The sequence below is a fragment of the Cryptococcus neoformans genome, chromosome 2, assembly GCF_000149245.1.
Source record: "Cryptococcus neoformans var. grubii H99 chromosome 2, complete sequence".
In the NCBI taxonomy this organism is placed as follows: domain Eukaryota; kingdom Fungi; phylum Basidiomycota; class Tremellomycetes; order Tremellales; family Cryptococcaceae; genus Cryptococcus; species Cryptococcus neoformans.
The window spans coordinates 254,077-270,000 of record NC_026746.1 but is presented as its reverse complement, the minus strand read 5'-3'; the positions used below and the strand labels follow the sequence as shown (position 1 = coordinate 270,000).

Below are 15,924 nucleotides of genomic sequence, written 5' to 3'. Positions count from 1 at the left end.
CCACAGGCGACCCTCGCGAAGACAATGTCCATCTCTCCACGCGTCAAGAGTCGGAAACCCAATCCGCGAGGAAAGTGCGCTTTAATATGGCCAAATGGATCCTGAAGAGCCGGATCATCGTCCTCTGAAATGTCAACCTCGCCGATTTCTGAAAGGCAAAAAGGCTTATGACCACTGGCATCTAGCTCGATAGCCCGAGACAAGTCCTCGATAGCCTTGGAAAAGTCAACGGTGCTTTGGGTCGCACGATAGTCATGGTTGGAACCGCCAAACTTAGCGCCGTCAGGTGAAATAGGAGGGGTAAGGAGTGGGACGAAAGCTTGGCTCGACGCTGCGAATTGATGACGGCCCTCTGCATACGAAGGGGGGAGAGAAAACTTGCCAGATGTTGAAGGGGAAGGAGGACCGTAAGGAACAGGTTGGAGCCCCTCGTTCATGCGCGCGATGGACACCTCTGAGATAAATTAGTATCATAAGCCACTCCGTTCATGAAGCTAAATGAGACGATACATACGAGTTCTCCAAGCATCCACCAGTTCTTTCGCCATATGGCCATCCGTATCTTCTTCCACCCCTTCCGTACCTTCTTCCATTCCTTCCGTACCTTCTTTCATCTCTTCCGTATCTTCCTCCATTTTTTCCCCATACTCCTCGATCTCTTCCGTAGATTCCGCCTTGCTCAGAACATCAAAGTTAGCTACATTATTGTGCCTGTTGCTGGGTGGATTGTTTTGAGCTGCATTTGAATTCAGCCTCGAAGACCTTCGTGGAGCCGGATTCTCACCCAAACCTCTATTGCCTCCATTTCCTGATCCTCCACCCTCCTTGCCATTGCCTGAACCTCCACCACCACCAAAGCCTCCCCCACCACCGCCACTAGCACCGTCGCTGGCGTTCCCCTTCTTGTTACCACCTTCACCTGCACTTTCGGTCACCTTCGCCTTCACACTGTAGCGTCTACCGTGGTAATGCTTTCTATGGTGCAATGCGATGGCCCCTTCTTTGGCATGACCGTCCACAGGGACGTGGTTCTCGCTTGGAATGCCGAGAGGTAAAGGACTATCGTTCGATGATTGTGGGGAGACCGGAGAAAAATCCGATGTCACTGCCGCAATTATGAGCAAAATAGTACCCTCAAAGCGATCTCTAGCCTCTTGATCGATTTCCCAGTCTTCAGTAAACAGCGTATTGGGCATATCGCTCCACACCTCTTCAAGGTTATCCAAGTCGTTGGCCGAAAGGGCATCTCCATATTGAGAGTGGAATTTCTTCACAGCTTTATCATTGGCCTCCAAGACGACAACATTCCTGCCCGCCTCATCCATCATCATCGCTAGTCGACAGAAGCTCCAATCGACAATCGTAAATCCGAGTCGGCACTTAAACAGGTCGAAGGCAGCGACGACATACCAGACGGACTGGAAAATGCCTTCCTTGCAGTCGTAATAGAAAGAATTGCGCTGCTGCTCTCTTTCCGATTCAGTACGCCATTTTAGTTCGCCTACGCCGCAGACCTTTTCAACGACACCGCCTCTACGAACCCTGAACACGAAATCCGGTGTGGTCGCCCCCTTCTCGGTCGACGTTTCAGTAATGGATTTAATTTTAGATATCGATCTATCAAAAGAAATGGATGACGCACGGCCATCTTTTGCGCTTTTCGCCGTCTAGAAAAGATATCGAAACGTGTCAGATATTTTGAGCTCATCTAATATCTTGAAAGAACTCACTTCCGGTCGTTTGAACTCTTTGACCACATCTATATCGGACCATTGTCGTCCCATAAATTCCTGACGTGACATATCATAATTATCATATTGAAAATATGGCGGTATGCCGCTCGAACCAATGAAGGAATAGAAATAAAAAAGGTAATTGGTGCTGGCGTCCGACTCGTCTGCGATCGTCCGATATCGAGCAGCCATCCCTAGTTGCTCAAGCATATTTCTTTTACGTATCTCAGAAAGAGAATTGATGGCCACCACATTAGGGACTGAATATAGTTGGTTGATATCGAAGGGAACATAGCACAAGGGCGAAGGATATGTTGCGTTAGCGGGATGACCGGGCGTGAAGGACATGGTTGAGGCAGTGATTTGCTGAGTGGATGATTGAATGCTAATAGAATGAACAAAAAGGAAAAACCAAGTTAGACTTTAGACTTGGATGGCGGTGCTTTGGCCTTTGTAGTGCTATTGGGCCGTTCGGTACGGGAATGGAATATTACGTAATGTAAGGTAAGAGCCGGGAGAAGGAGAGTTGTAATGAGGATTAGGCTTAGATTGTAAAGGAGTTCGATCACACAAACCTGATCTCCAATTCTGCCCCCAGTCTCCTGCGCTGATGCCTGGTTTCAATGACAAGTTACACCATTGCTACAGAGACCTATAATACAAAGACCCATAGCGAGCCATAGGCTACACTCAATACTAGGATGGTTGCATAATGTTACGACTCGTCCCCAACAAGGTCCGGCCTTGGAGACGAGATAGAAAGCCGTAGTTTAACTAAGCAATGAGGTATATGTATGATATACCTCTTGACACTTGTCTGTTGGCGTATGGTATAGGACGGAGGTATATCCGCTTGGGAAGATCAGGCAAGCTTATATACTAGTGGAGTAAGTTTATGTCGAAGGTGGTGCACGGTAAGACGAGAGCGAGCACTGGGAGCTCGAGGACCTTTTCGCAAAGTAACTTATGAAATATTGATCTTCGAGGGGAAGAAGATCAAGATCGAGGACAGAGCTCCCCTTTATATACTTCTACAGAAATCTATTCATATCCCTTGAGGCCCAGCTGGAGGTCCAGTTGGAGGTCCAGTTCTTTTCTCGGAGGTCCAGCTGGACCTTCTTATCTGAAACAATCTTGCTTTCCTTCATTACGTAATTCCCTCTTATGATCTCTCGTTTCTTCTACTTCGTGCAGGCTCGTGACATTTCTCCAGAATCCACTATTATTCGGCGGACATCCAGAGAAGTGAAAAAATCCTTTGTCACCCCTAGTGCTTGATTGCTGACTAGCCATCCCTAGATGCCTAATAACGGGCCTGTCACACCAAAGCGCCCACCCTTGCCCACTCTGTTTAATCCCAAAGATCGACACATATGCATTAGGCAGTCGGCGAGACACCAATAATCGCACCCGTAAGGCCCGCATTGATGATGAAGAGTATGTTAGGCTGGTGAAGAAGTTGAGGAAGAATATGTTTGAGAATGGAGACGCAGTTGGAGGGGCGTACGTGAAGGGGATCCTCAAGCCATTTTCTTCTAAACCAATACTGGTAAGTTTGTGAGCAAACAACTGATTCTGGGCTTCTAATGTGGCCTTATAGTCCCCATCCACCGAAGAGTTCCAGCAGTTTGGTATCAAACGCAATGCCTTTGCACTGTTTCCCAACGATATCATGCATGAACTCAACTTAGGCGTCGCCAAAAACTTAGTTACATATGCCATTGAAATGGCTCAGTTCTATGGTCATACCAGCAAAGTTGATCGACGGTAATCGCTATATGAAACGCATACCAACTCATGTATTATGCTAATAATGAGTGTATAGGTTTGCACAAATAGCAAGCTTTGGCCGCAATGATATTCGAGCTTTTCCTCAGCAAGTTCCTCAGCAAGCTTCCGGGTTGAAGAAGCTTACCGCGCATGACTGGGAATGTCTTCTGAAGGTATGTGTCACTACAATCGTTGGTTCTCATCACTTATTTTTGCCCAAAATGGTTTTCTTTTTCAGTGTTTGATCCCAGTAATTGAAGGACTATTTAACCCATCTATCGAGAAAATAATCATCCCTCTCATCCTCAAATTGTCAATCGTGTATAATCTTGCCTATCTAGACCAGCAGACGGAAAGGACTATTCGGCTTCTGGACAGAGAAATTGGAGAGTTTAGTCGTTTGGCACTTTCTCTAAGCAAGCAAGCGCATTCCCTTAGCGATTCAACCCGATTAACAAGCCCCGACAAGAACATGCCGATGTACGCCTACGCCACACCAAAGTTCCATATGCTTGGGCATTTGACGGCTTCAATCCGGAGGCTTGGGCCTCTTGATAATTTTACGACTGCTTTCGTGAGTGTCAAGTCACCGGACATCAACGGAAACAGCTGATATCTTTGGGGTGCCTACCGTCAGGGGGAATCTGAGCACAGGCGATTAAAACGTCTCTATAATGTCACGAATAAAACTAGGTCTGGAACACAACAGCTTGGCCTTCGTGTGCAAGAACAGAGGGCAATCGTCCAACAGCATAGAATGATCCACGCCATGTCAAATGTTCAAGAAGACTTGCAAAGAGATAATTTGGGGGACCCCTCCTATGAGCAAGCCTTCCAACTGGCAATGGACAAGCGCCAACCTGAGTACTGTTGAGAGGATGGTAGCGAAGTGGAGATTGGGTAATATAGAAAAGAGGCCATGATGTCAGATCAAGTCATCGATGGTGTGCTTACGGATTAGCGAGGTGGATGGATTATATCATTTAACTTGTAGTGGCGAGCGTAGATAGATATATAAGTCCATAGTAGCTTGGTACTGGATGGCTTTCCTCATCTGACCTTGGTTAGATAGGAAGCTGAGCATCCGTACCAGTCCTCATCATTCATTTAACAAGTACATTGGTGATTTGATGGAAAGGGCATTGAGTTTCCCAGAACTTAAGGTGAGAGATAATCATTTTTCGTGACAAATGACATACAACTGATCGGAGTCATACATCCATGTTTATCACTTGAATAACCGCCCCCCCCCCCCCAATCTGTAATTCTCAATGTTAGTGCTTTGGCAACATACTCCTGTCTCACGTTGTCCGCCGGTTATTCCCCGAGCACGCTACTAGCGATGATATAACTGCAGGCCAACGTGATATGATTTCTATCATTGATGACAAAATCTTTTGGCACAATACTCCTCGCCTTTTCCACACGAAATATAATATGGAAAGACCTACGACGTCATCAACCCTAATCTCAAACCCATCGGTGTCATGCTGCAGGGTCCCGCGGATGAGAATCAACCTTTTCTCTTTTCGCGAGTAATGAGGATATTCCATGTCGACATCTACAAAAAATGTAAAGCAGGTTTGGTCACTATGAACGATGTGGAAAAGCATAGCTTGCCGGTAATTTGGGTAAGATGGTATGAAACGGATGGAGATTGGAGAAACCCTTTAGATGCAAAACATATGTGTCAGTTAAAGTGGATGGAGGGTCCGGACGCGCATGGTTTTATCGACCCCACTTGTGTGCTCCAGGCTTGTCACTTGATACCCTGCTTCAAGGATGGCATGTATCAATCTGACGATGGCTTGCAATCGTGGAAAAGTTTCTATCTTTCTGCGTAAGTCTATTCGCAAGGAAGTAGCAGGCAACTTACTATGACCCGTGTGGTTTCAGGTATGTCAACCCAGACATTATGATGCGTTTTCTAGGAGGTGTCGGCCATCAACAGAAAGGACGGGAAAACGAAACCTTTAGCACAGGTAAGGATGGCTCATTAGTACTATGCTAGACGGTCGCGACTTACTGACGATCGGGACGGTGATTTAGTGGTCCAAACCAACAATCAAAACTCAGGCACTGGCGCAGATGACATGATGAATGCCAATGCAGGTGCCGGCCACAACGAAAGTGACTACCGGTCCGATGAAGATGACAGTGAGCTGATGGAGGAAGAAGACGATCCAGTTGACCAAGAAATGCGAGAGCTGTGGCTTCGAATGGAGGAAGATTGATCGTCAACTTGTTGCAGTGTGCGAGTACGTGTGATGTGTTGGAGGTTCAGGGGAAAGGCCAGGGAAAGCGAGGAAGGACTCGGTTGACGGATGGGACAATCTTATACCTTTTTTCTTGACTAGTCTTTCTTCTCCTTTCTCTATGCATCATAAGTAACCTAGAACTCAACACAACTGACAGTGTGCAGGGAGCGGTGGCACGCAGTCGTAAGCAAGGAAGCTTTGAGCAACAGACGGACAAGGAGACAAAAATGCGTGCGGCAATTGCGACGAATAATTCATCCATTAATTCAGATGATTGGCCTTGGGTTGCTTGAAGAATAGAGGAAGATGTATGCATAGTCCAAAAGTCACACCGCTACTACGGATATCAATAGAATGAGCATCATAAGCATCATCATCTGAGAGCAATTAACTACTGCATACGATCATTGACTAGACTGTAAGATTAATTAGTTAATGGGCTTGATCAGAACAGTATTAATGGAAGTCTTTTTGATCATATGTTTCTATAGGCATGATCGAGACACAATAATGCCTGATCGGGAATAAATCAATAACGGCGAAATAAGATCGCGCAAATTGGAATTTGCGCTAGGTTTGACAATATTTGCGACGCATGCATCCACTTCTCGGTGCGACCTGTGGCCTCTTCTTGGTGGGAGGCTGCTTTCTGGTAGGCATCGTGCAAGTTGCTGTAGAATAAGAAACAGAAAGACTGTAGAATAATAAAAAAAAGAAAAGATATCCTTGTTGGGGGCATAAACGTGGTGGGTGCACGAGTCACATGCGACTCATTTTTTGGGGATATCGATGGCACGGACCACTATGTTCAAGCACGTGCCCACTGTAGCACAAAACCAAGCCCATCCCATATAGACTATTCTTGCAGACTTCTAGTCTTCGTCCTGGCATAGTAGAAAGCTGAGTGTATAGCATTGCTTACTTTCGAGATGAGAACAGCCAACATATCCAAACCCTATCGTTCACAGTCTTGTCCATTTTGTAAATCCAGATTCAAGACAGGACAGCGACACAACAAAGAACTGTGTGCCCTTGCGGCTTCTGCTCGGAATGGAGAGAAGTTTATGGACAAAATCGCCTCTTTGCGAAAGAAAAGAGCGCAGCCACAACTCAGGCGGAAAGGTTATGTGACAGTCACAGAGACAGATGACAATGTGTGTCGCACCTCTCACTCTGTCCATACAAAATCAAAGATAACTATGTAACTAACAATGACCATTATGGATACTGTAGCAACCACCTGAACCATCGGTGGTCAATAATCAGATTGATTCTCTAACACCATCTTCATTTGGAAGACGACGACATGCTCCCAGAGGCTTCGAAGATTTCACATCAAGCAACCAAAACCGCTACAATCACCCTGGCAACGAACCTACCGACCCTGATCCTATATCCGGAGATACCCCAGGGCAAGCTGATTGCGATGCCGTATGGCATGTTACTGGGGCACCCAATGAGTTTGGCCTTTTCCGTAAAATGCTGCCAGGATACCAGAAAGGAAGTGAAGGATATAATATAGATAGCCACGGCAGTCCGCAGAACTATGGGGCAACTCAAGATGAGAACGGATCTGCTTCGGGTGGGGATATAGGTCAAGACAAAAGTCTGGTCAGGTAAGCCTCCAGCTCCACTGTGTATCAATGAGCGGTGTTGTAAGATGTGGAAACGTTGCTGATGAATATAAATACATAGCCTTAGTCCTCTTCGCAATCAGTCACGGACACTGCTTCTGGATTGGGTCTTACTTCAGACCGGTGGATTGTCCATCAAAAGCGTACAGAAGTTAGTTGACGAAGTTCTTCTCCATCCTCAATTCGATATGGAAGAATTGCAGAACTTCAACATGCGGAAAGCTCTAAAGGACATGGACCGTGATGTTGTGGATATCACGAAAGAACGCATTGAGCTCAATAGTGAGGAGCAAAGTCAAAATGAAGAAGAAGAAGAAGAGGAGGAGGAAGAGGAGGAGGAAGAGGAGGAAGAGGAGGAAGAGGAGGAGGAAGAGGAGGAAGAGGAGGAAGAGGAGGAAGAGGAGGAAGAGGAGGAAGAGGAGGAAGAGGAGGAAGAGGAGGAAGAGGAAGACAGCTAACAACGAGGACGTAGATTACACCACTTTGAGCGCACAGTCGACGAGGGCAATCTGAGTATGAAGGTCGAACGACAGAGGTAGAGATGTAGTATACAAACTTCTGATCATCGGTGATGTGCAATGACAATCGTCTTCTCATCATTGCTCTTCTCTTTCATTAAAAGCAATTCAACATTCATCATTGTAATTATTGGTTGATGACATCCAAAAGTAGTGGTTGAGGTGCCCCATATAAGGCCTCTCTTTGACGCAAAAGGTTATTCATGGCAAATACATGATGGGAACTAGCTAGGGCAGAACGGAACTGTCGTGATGGTGAATCGGCAGGCTGCGAGAGATTGTAAATGTCAATCTTCACATTGTACCGCAAGATACCATCCGCTGGTAGATCCTGGATCGTTGTCAAGCTGGATGCATTGTCTCGAACCAAATCTCCAAGACGCTTGTGCCAGTTCTCGTTACCACTTGTGTGAGAGGGTAAATGAGGATGACGACGTTGCAGGCAGCCGCCCCTCACATGTTCGACCTGGATATCGAAAGCCGACCTGAATATAGGAGTAGCGATAGATATGGACATGAAGTGGCTTCTCAAATCATCCATTCTAGTCAACTACTCCGCAATTGGCCGATATTGAGCTGGGCTGCCTTTTTTATTCGCCCATGAAGGCACAATCGCTTTGGTCAAACCTGTAGAAAGAGCATGACGGTGATCGGGATTGGCTGGTAAAGTCCGCATAATTCCTTGACTTGATAGAAGTCTTGGACAACAGAGACCTCGGGTAACGCCTCGTGAATGTGATGACGGAAGTCACAGCAACGGTCAGCAACGACTTCACCAAGCTCACTGAAATCTTGACCAAGCAGATGACATCTTTCTGCAAATTCGAGAAGCGGTCCTTGCATTTCTGCAGGGGATTTGTTTGGGAGAAATTCCTGGTTTCGTCACACGTCAGCGACACACTCTAGCTTTATTGCTACGTGGAAGTAGTAATGTAGAGCTCACCCGAAACATTAATTCTTTATCTTCATTGACTCCTGTAAGCAAGCCTCCAGCGAACGGGTTTACAACCTGCATCTTGCCATTGTTTGTACGTGAATATACTGAAGTTTTGTTTGCAACCTTCATGGTCGCGTCAACGGCGGTGATAAGACCTGTGTGAGGTGAGTTTGCGCCAGAATGGTGAAAGATAGATCGAGAAAGAGAGTGAACGAACCTGACAAAGTACGGATGTATTGTGAGCTTTCATGTTCGCGCTGCCTTGCCGCAGAGTCTTCATAGCATGCTCGAACACTGTCAAAAGAAGGACTCGGGTTAATAGCAATTTCATTGTCGTTTCCGCTTGTTCCGGTCGAGGTGTTTCCGCTCAATTCGGCGGTATTATCTCCAGAGACACCTGTTCTTACACCTGTTCTTACACCTGTTCTTACACCTGTTCTTACACCTGTTCTTACAGCAGCTGGTTCATCATCCTTCTTGACCTGGGCTCGTTGGAGTATCATAGGGAAAGGTGCAGCCGATTTGTTGAAGAATGACATCCGAGTTCGCTCGCGAAGAGCAGCGACATAGAACCCGGTTTCAAGTCGTCTGCTGTGCAGCTCTGAAGCATGTGTCAATTAATCAAATCGTTAATTCATAAAAAAGCCACACAGAAAATTCAAACAAAACTGACAGTGTATATTTTCCACAAGCTGATTCACTGAGCTTTTGGGTTGTACCTCCGCAATGAGGTCGTAGAGCTCCCTCGTCACGGCAGTTTTGGCAAGGAAATGAGGCAAAAGACCTGTTTGATTGGTTACGCCCTTTAATAACTCTGGCTGGTACAGATGGGTAGAAACTCGCCTTTCTCCCATGACATACATTCCTCCCAATAAGTATCTGCAGATGGCGAATAGAACCCATGCTCTGCGCAAATATATTGAAGGCTGACAACTTTGATGTTATGATCCAGCCCGTAAACCATACGAAAAGGTTTCCATCCCTTACGTTTGACCGTCACGTGGCAGCCGGCCTTTGGGCATTTGTCGAGAACCATTTCAGGATAAAAAAGAGGATCTACGACTAAAACAGGTTCTACGAGAAATGAGGAAGGATTGGCAGAGATGTTTTTGCCGCGGAATTGCAAAGCAAAACATCTTCTCTTCCTGGGACTTAAAAAAACTCGCGTGACGCGACAAAACGCGTCGAAGCTGTTGAAAAACCGAGTTCCTATCGACGTTTCATTCATTCTCCTCCGTCATACCATTACTTCCCAATAACTCTTTCTGGGCTCATTTATAGCTCACCATGTTCATCGCAATCATCGGCACCCCATCTTCGGGAAAGCGGACCGTACTTCAGTATCTTGAAAAGAAATATGGATTCAAGCACTTGCGGTTAAACAAGGGGAAGGCACAAGTAAGTATATGATCAGCTCTAATTCGTGCAGCCGAACGCTAATGAGAGACAGCTTGCGGGGACCATGAATGGTGTAACCGACGGCATTGGAAAGCTTGATGTTGAGTCTACAGCAACTGTACGGATTCCGGCCTTAGTTTACTTTGACATTGCGGACGTCTGCAATGATTGACCATTGTCTTAGCTTTTTGCCAATGCTTCCGATCTCCTCGACCACGTTACCCGCAACTGGCTTTCACATTTTGTCACTACAGATCTCCGGACCTATGAAGAAATAGACCTTTTTCTCAAGCGACCATTCTTCTTACTGGTCAGTGTGGACGGCCCTTTGCGTGCGAGATTCGAACGTGAACGAGCTAGGCGAGTTATCTTTATGCAAGAATTGGAAACCTATGGCTAACATCTAGTCTCAGGGTTGGAGAAGAAGGAAGAAATATAACCCTCGAAGATTTCATTGACGCTCACGACTCATTACTCCACGGCCTTCCCTCCGCACAAATTCATGCTCTCCCAGTTCTTGCCCAGGGTCAATTCATGTCAGACTTCCGGCGCATCCTCACGCTTGCCCATGTTCATGTTGACAATAATTTCACGGATGTCTCTGCCCTGAACTGGTACCTTGATCGCCTCGATCTTCTGGATGAGGAAAGGCTAAGGCCTGGATGGGACACTTACTTCATGGTGCGTTTGACCCATCACACTCATGTCACAAACGCTGACACCGACCCGAACTCTATAGACTTTAGCGTCTTTGGCGTCAGAACGCTCAAATTGCATGAAACGACGAGTAGGGGCTTTGCTTGTGAGATCGAAGCGAATTCTGTCGACAGGTTATAATGGCACTCCAAGGGGCACTCGAAATTGCAATCAGGGGGGATGCTCTCGATGTAATGGCAGTGCAAGAGGAGGGGAAGCTCGTGAGTATCCCATCATGCTGAAGTTACTACATGCTGAATTGCGCGATAGTGAATGAGTGTTTATGTTTACATGCAGAAGAGAATGCTTTGTTGGAGGCGGGGAGGGAGCGTATTGGCGATGATTCGGTGATTTATTGCAACACGTGAGCTGACATGTCTTACTCAAATTCCCTTTCATTACTGATGGGCAATAGATGTCCTTGCCTCCGTTGTTCTGTCAAAATCGTACAATGTGGCGTTCGAGAAGTTGTCTACAATCAGAGTTACAGCATGGATGAAGCTTCCGCCAGGGTGCTTAAAGAGGGCGGTGTCATACTGCGACAGCTTCATCTACCGAACGAAATTTGGTGATACACCTGACATTTTGCGACGTTTTGGGCGCTTTAGAGGTTTTTTTCTGTAATCATGCATGTTGATACATATATTATATGCTTACAAAACGCAACGTTCTAGATGGCTTTCAACAGAATAGATGCACATCGTTCAATATTCAACTTCGCCCGACTAAGATACTCCCAAGCGTCCCCAGCAACTCCATTCCCCAAAGTTCCATTCAGCACAATCCACAAGGCGTCGCCGTCCCTCTTTCCCAGCTCTACGTAGAGCCCCATCGCCTTCCCACGCAGCTCCTCATGCACTCGGTCATCAATAAAGGCTCTGAAAGACAGCATCATCTCCCACAAAACGTTGTCTGCGACCGGTACTTCTCGAGCGACAAAAATTGCTACGTTGAAGATGGCAATATGTAGACGGTGAGACACTGTAAACGAGCTTTCAGTCCCCATTCCGCCGCGCCTAGCGAGGGCAGATCGCCTATCCAATTCGCGCTGATCGTTCAACAGCTTGAGCAACCTTGGCCAGGCATGTTCCAATACTCTCTTGCTCATGAAATCCCCAACATGCTCGCAAAGACTGGCAATGACTTCTGCAGCCTCAACTACCACATATGGCTCAGGATCATCTAGTCGATTGAGGATGCTTGACCAAGAATCATGGATAAGAGGGAGAAGATCCGGTTCCCGGCTCCCCAGGGCAAGAATCGGTACTGAGTTGGCGATAAGGGAGAGAACCTTTGATCGAAGAAAGGGAGAGCGGTGGGTAAGGAAAAATAGAGCCTTCGTGAGGATTCGAGTGGCGACTTGTTGAGATCGAGTGGCAGGTACTTCAACTTCATCCATCTTGGCATCGTTCTCCCCAGTCATTTCATCCTGGTCTTCATTGACCGCTTCGTCTTTGCCCCAAGCGTGTTGCGGAGCTCTCTCTAGAATCTCGCTGACAATTTCCTGACTCCTTTGAGCCTTCTCCTCCCACCATTTCCCGAATTCTGCAAAATCGCCAGTTGGATCAGGCGCCTTGCCTATCCTACTAAATTCTCCCGCTTTCTTCTTTCGTTCCTGGTCTGATTCTTCTGCTTCCAACTTCACCTTCTTGCTCATCACGTCGATAAGAGTCACAAGCACTGCAAGCAAACTGCTCGCCATTGTTTCATATCCATGATAGTCATCCAAAGCATCAAAGATTTCGTCTACGACGTCGTGAACAAGAGGTACGATTGGCTCCCCCACAAGCCGGATCATAGCGATAAGCACGAGAGGCGCGGTAGCCGAAAGGCGCTTGTATGTAAGGCGTTGGGTGACGACATTGATGACATAATCTACATTGTCAAGGACGAGAGCTGCTGGGGATACATACCCAGTGTATTGAGCGACATGGGATAAGGTGAGAGATGCGTACGATTGTACGATAAGATGCGGTGAAGCAAGCTGAGAGAGAATGATGTAGAGCGTGGTGAGAAGCAGAGGACGGAAGGAGGATGATAGGACGTGAGCTGATAGGGAGAGCGACTGGAGCGAGAGTGAGGTAAGAAGCGACTGTTGAGCTTGGAGATGAAGGCGTCGAGTTTCTGCGGCCGTATGGGAATTGGGTAAAGGGTTACGATCGAGAAGAGTGGTGAGGGTGTCGATGCCCTTGGTCCTTTCAATAGGAATTAATGCCGAAGCATCTTCCTGATCGTACCCGAAATCTTCTTCTTCTTCCTCCTCTCCATCTTCTTCCATAGCAATAACCGTTTTGACAACCTCCCTAGCCATTTTCCTCGTAGCCCTGCTGGTCTTTCCCTCAGCTCCTTCTAGTTGTGACACCATAACGCCGGACAACAATCTATCCGCTACCCACAATGATGAGACGGCTTTGACAGTATGCTTTCTTTTGTTAGTTTTGGAAAACTTGACAAAATACTCGACCGAGTAAAGAGCCGCCTCCTCGGCTGCTGACCCCAATGCCGATAGCATCTCCCCCATCCTGTGAGCTGTCGCTTCAGATTCGACATAACGCAGGGGTAAACGAGGGAAACTGCGCGACGCCTCTGCTTCATCCTCAACCTGCTCGTCCGCCGTCCCATTCATCAACAGCAAATTGCTACTTTGACTTAATCCACCTTCCCACCCCAACCGAGCAGCTCTTTCTGCTGTTCCCGCAGCTGCACTCCATCCGGAAGGTTTCCCAAACTCGAGACAATCCAGCAAGGCCCAACTCCATCTCTCTACATTCCCATTTGGTCCTAACAGCTCCGCGATCGCATTGCCCCTTGCTGGGTGTTTTCGACTACGCGAAAGCTCGGCAGAAGCCTCTGCAATAGCAGTTACTAGTCGAACGATTTCATCTACTTTGGTGTCTTGTTGGGATGTCACGAGACGCGGAAGGGAGTTGACTGCATCGCTAAGAAGATCGACAAGGGTCGGCGAGAGAGTGGACGTCTCTGTAGAAAGTAATCGTCTAAGTTTTCGACGAGCATCGTGACGGACAGGGTCGAAAGTATCTTGAGATAAGAGTAAAAGACATGTAAGGGCACGAGGTCGGAGAAGAGGAAGGGATTCAGAGCATTTTTCAATGAGTGAAGATGCTAAGGATGAAGCCGCAGTGCGTGCGAGATCTGAAGAATGAGGCACGAGGGTGAATAGCACTGGGGGGATGGCAGACAATAGCTGAGTGGCAGTGAAAGATAGATAGGAGGCAGTGAGAGGCGGAAAGGGATTTGGAGCAATAGAGGTGCTGCTAGGAGCCGGTGAAGGCGGGGGTGACTCGTCGGTAGAGATATTTGCGGCCTCCCACTCCTCGGCCAATTGACTTAGATGTTCGGCAGGCGGTCTGAGGACCCCGAGTCCTTGAAGGTCATGGTCGTTCAAAGTCAAAGTGACCACAATCTCAATTAGACCTGCACTTTCCAGCGCAGCCTCGCCCTTGAGATTCTTGCCCTCGGTATTTATCAACTTCGCCATAGCGCTCACAGTCCCTGGTAAAAGAGCGGCAAGGACCTGATGTTTCCCGGGTAGGTATGACTGTATCAGGCGTCTGAGCAGTCCGAGAGATGAGAGTTGGAGTTGTAAATAGGGTGGAGATGGCAGGACGGTCTCGAGAAGAAGAGTGATTGTTTGAAATAAAGTCGGCAGCAAGGGAGATTTTGGATTGGCAACTTTCTCGAGCATTACTGCGGATGGGTATGAAGTGGAAGGATTTTCTGTTGAGGGATAAAGAAGGGCGGCCATCAGTTTGACGGCGTTGAGCTGGACCTCTTGACCGATTTCTTTCCCCTTGCCCTTGTCCTTTTCTCTGCTCACAACCTTCGGTCCAACCGCTGCGACGCTAAACCTCCAAAGCTGCTCCCAAGCTATCACATCTATCCCTCCATCACATTTCCTCCAAGTCCCAACCATGAACGTGAGGAGATTGAAGGCTGCTTCTAAAAAGTTATCGGGGAGACAGGCAGGATTGGATTGACGCATGATATTGGTGATGGGGAAGAGGACATAGTTGATAACTGCAGGATCTATGGTGCTAGATGGGACGGTGGATATAGCAGCGTAGAGTTTATCTATGAGCTTGTGATGTTCAGAATATGGCGTGGGTGTCTGGGCTGCTATGCCCATGAGAGCAACGCATATGGGCTTGACCTGTGTGGCACCGTTAGCCTCCACGAATGGGTTGCAATGGAACATGACTTGCCTTCTGAAACGTATTCATCCTGGCCTGCCTTGCTGCGATTGGGTGTATTGACGGGGACGAGGAGGGGCGGGCCGGGAGAAAAGACATGGCGGGTGTTCCTTTGTGTCCTACAGTATAGTAGGTGTGAGCGGGGACGATGTGTAGAAAGGGATTACGTACAATGTGATAGATTATAGATGGATACTCTGCTTTCTGCCGTGCTCTTCACTCTGCTCTTTTCGCTACAATTACGGCCGGTATTAAGTTAATACCAAGCTGCCCGGAAAGATCGAGATGATCGAGGCAGCTGCATCTCAAACGTTGATGCGGCCATTGACCACGGCGGGCATCACCGAACCCATCATCACGCTCGCTCTCTTCGATTAAAGTAAGTCATCCGTCCATCCGTCGCGTCAATTGTAGTATTCTCTTTATCGGATGGAATATATACGAGGAAGCCTCACGGCTCGCTTCCGCAACTATATGATAGCAGGACTTGCTCCCGCACCCGATACGCCTCTCATCGAACAACTCCACCTATTTGACCACGGTTTAGTCCAGTCGGGGAACTTATATGGGGTTTTGGAAGCTAGCGAATTTCTCTCTCCTCCGACTCTGATCTCCCGAGGGCCCCTTCTGATCTGGTTCTTCTCCCCTTCTCTCTGTCTCTGCTCTTTAATTTCTCCTCGGGTTAATTTCTATCACCCCAATTTCTCCATTCTTTCCGTCCCTCATCTTTTCTCTCCTTCTGTTAAACCTTCCTTCTCTCCCTCCGTGC

At 47.5% G+C, this 15,924-nt stretch overlaps 7 protein-coding genes; 4 read left to right on the top strand and 3 right to left on the bottom strand.

Moving 5' to 3' along the window:
* Window positions 1-2,153, bottom strand: part of CNAG_06703 (hypothetical protein) — a gene marked incomplete at its 3' end in the record, with an annotated part of 2,178 nt that extends 25 nt beyond the window's left edge. The window contains exons 1-4 of the mRNA XM_012192290.1: window positions 1,731-2,153; window positions 785-1,667; window positions 515-736; window positions 1-454 (exon numbers count right to left, since the gene is read on the bottom strand). The exon at window positions 1-454 is cut by the window's left edge and continues 25 nt beyond it. Of these exons, the coding sequence (XP_012047680.1) occupies window positions 1-454; window positions 515-736; window positions 785-1,667; window positions 1,731-2,081 (1,910 nt within the window). The 5' untranslated portion in view covers window positions 2,082-2,153. The remainder of the gene's footprint in view (window positions 455-514; window positions 737-784; window positions 1,668-1,730) is intronic.
* Window positions 2,154-2,960: 807 nt separating this feature from the next.
* CNAG_06704 (hypothetical protein) lies at window positions 2,961-4,654 on the top strand. XM_012192291.1 has 6 exons: window positions 2,961-2,978; window positions 3,033-3,282; window positions 3,334-3,500; window positions 3,559-3,676; window positions 3,742-4,077; window positions 4,141-4,654. Exons 2-6 carry the CDS (start codon window positions 3,205-3,207, stop codon window positions 4,375-4,377), a joined length of 936 nt encoding a protein of 311 aa, XP_012047681.1. The 5' UTR covers window positions 2,961-2,978; window positions 3,033-3,204; the 3' UTR covers window positions 4,378-4,654.
* An 11-nt stretch (window positions 4,655-4,665) lies between these two features.
* Window positions 4,666-5,737, top strand: CNAG_06705 (hypothetical protein; the record flags this gene model as incomplete). The annotated part of the gene is made up of 4 exons (XM_012191751.1): window position 4,666; window positions 4,782-5,343; window positions 5,400-5,485; window positions 5,553-5,737. Exons 2-4 carry the CDS (start codon window positions 4,991-4,993, stop codon window positions 5,735-5,737), a joined length of 624 nt encoding a protein of 207 aa, XP_012047141.1. The 5' UTR covers window position 4,666; window positions 4,782-4,990.
* Window positions 5,738-6,374: 637 nt separating this feature from the next.
* On the top strand, window positions 6,375-8,277 carry CNAG_06706 (proline-, glutamic acid- and leucine-rich protein 1). XM_012192292.1 has 3 exons: window positions 6,375-6,915; window positions 6,995-7,377; window positions 7,457-8,277. The coding sequence occupies exons 1-3, from the start codon at window positions 6,691-6,693 to the stop codon at window positions 7,851-7,853; spliced, it is 1,005 nt and encodes a 334-aa protein (XP_012047682.1). The 5' UTR covers window positions 6,375-6,690; the 3' UTR covers window positions 7,854-8,277.
* CNAG_06707 (hypothetical protein) lies at window positions 8,058-9,936 on the bottom strand. The gene is made up of 5 exons (XM_012191750.1): window positions 9,694-9,936; window positions 9,524-9,634; window positions 9,068-9,451; window positions 8,857-9,005; window positions 8,058-8,786 (listed from the first exon to the last, which is right to left on the bottom strand). Exons 3-5 carry the CDS (start codon window positions 9,387-9,389, stop codon window positions 8,535-8,537), a joined length of 723 nt encoding a protein of 240 aa, XP_012047140.1. The 5' UTR covers window positions 9,390-9,451; window positions 9,524-9,634; window positions 9,694-9,936; the 3' UTR covers window positions 8,058-8,534.
* A 127-nt stretch (window positions 9,937-10,063) lies between these two features.
* On the top strand, window positions 10,064-11,654 carry CNAG_06708 (dCMP deaminase). XM_012191749.1 has 7 exons: window positions 10,064-10,248; window positions 10,301-10,366; window positions 10,433-10,608; window positions 10,662-10,929; window positions 10,988-11,165; window positions 11,215-11,308; window positions 11,360-11,654. The coding sequence occupies exons 1-7, from the start codon at window positions 10,138-10,140 to the stop codon at window positions 11,514-11,516; spliced, it is 1,050 nt and encodes a 349-aa protein (XP_012047139.1). The 5' UTR covers window positions 10,064-10,137; the 3' UTR covers window positions 11,517-11,654.
* On the bottom strand, window positions 11,560-15,427 carry CNAG_06709 (hypothetical protein). Its single transcript, XM_012191748.1, has 3 exons — window positions 15,327-15,427; window positions 15,168-15,274; window positions 11,560-15,115 (listed from the first exon to the last, which is right to left on the bottom strand). The coding sequence occupies exons 2-3, from the start codon at window positions 15,252-15,254 to the stop codon at window positions 11,615-11,617; spliced, it is 3,588 nt and encodes a 1,195-aa protein (XP_012047138.1). The 5' UTR covers window positions 15,255-15,274; window positions 15,327-15,427; the 3' UTR covers window positions 11,560-11,614.
* Window positions 15,428-15,924: the final 497 nt, after the last annotated feature.

What these genes read in the sequence shown, in the direction of transcription:
- CNAG_06709 (XM_012191748.1), bottom strand. Translation starts at nt 15,254, where the DNA reads ATGTCTTTTCTCCCGGCCCGCCCCTCCTCGTCCCCGTCAATACACCCA. An exon ending in GGATGAATACGTTTCAGAAG is followed by an intron (nt 15,116 to 15,167) that starts GCAAGTCATGTT and finishes GGTGCCACACAG; the next exon opens with GTCAAGCCCATATGCGTTGC.
- CNAG_06708 (XM_012191749.1), top strand. Translation starts at nt 10,138, where the DNA reads ATGTTCATCGCAATCATCGGCACCCCATCTTCGGGAAAGCGGACCGTA. An exon ending in TTCGAACGTGAACGAGCTAG is followed by an intron (nt 10,609 to 10,661) that starts GCGAGTTATCTT and finishes ATCTAGTCTCAG; the next exon opens with GGTTGGAGAAGAAGGAAGAA. An exon ending in TGCAAGAGGAGGGGAAGCTC is followed by an intron (nt 11,166 to 11,214) that starts GTGAGTATCCCA and finishes ATTGCGCGATAG; the next exon opens with TGAATGAGTGTTTATGTTTA.
- CNAG_06704 (XM_012192291.1), top strand. Translation starts at nt 3,205, where the DNA reads ATGTTTGAGAATGGAGACGCAGTTGGAGGGGCGTACGTGAAGGGGATC. An exon ending in TTTCTTCTAAACCAATACTG is followed by an intron (nt 3,283 to 3,333) that starts GTAAGTTTGTGA and finishes GTGGCCTTATAG; the next exon opens with TCCCCATCCACCGAAGAGTT. An exon ending in ACTGGGAATGTCTTCTGAAG is followed by an intron (nt 3,677 to 3,741) that starts GTATGTGTCACT and finishes TTTCTTTTTCAG; the next exon opens with TGTTTGATCCCAGTAATTGA.
- CNAG_06706 (XM_012192292.1), top strand. Translation starts at nt 6,691, where the DNA reads ATGAGAACAGCCAACATATCCAAACCCTATCGTTCACAGTCTTGTCCA. An exon ending in TCACAGAGACAGATGACAAT is followed by an intron (nt 6,916 to 6,994) that starts GTGTGTCGCACC and finishes TGGATACTGTAG; the next exon opens with CAACCACCTGAACCATCGGT. An exon ending in CAAGACAAAAGTCTGGTCAG is followed by an intron (nt 7,378 to 7,456) that starts GTAAGCCTCCAG and finishes ATAAATACATAG; the next exon opens with CCTTAGTCCTCTTCGCAATC.
- CNAG_06707 (XM_012191750.1), bottom strand. Translation starts at nt 9,389, where the DNA reads ATGTCATTCTTCAACAAATCGGCTGCACCTTTCCCTATGATACTCCAA. An exon ending in ATACATCCGTACTTTGTCAG is followed by an intron (nt 9,006 to 9,067) that starts GTTCGTTCACTC and finishes CACCTCACACAG; the next exon opens with GTCTTATCACCGCCGTTGAC. An exon ending in ATAAAGAATTAATGTTTCGG is followed by an intron (nt 8,787 to 8,856) that starts GTGAGCTCTACA and finishes TGACGAAACCAG; the next exon opens with GAATTTCTCCCAAACAAATC.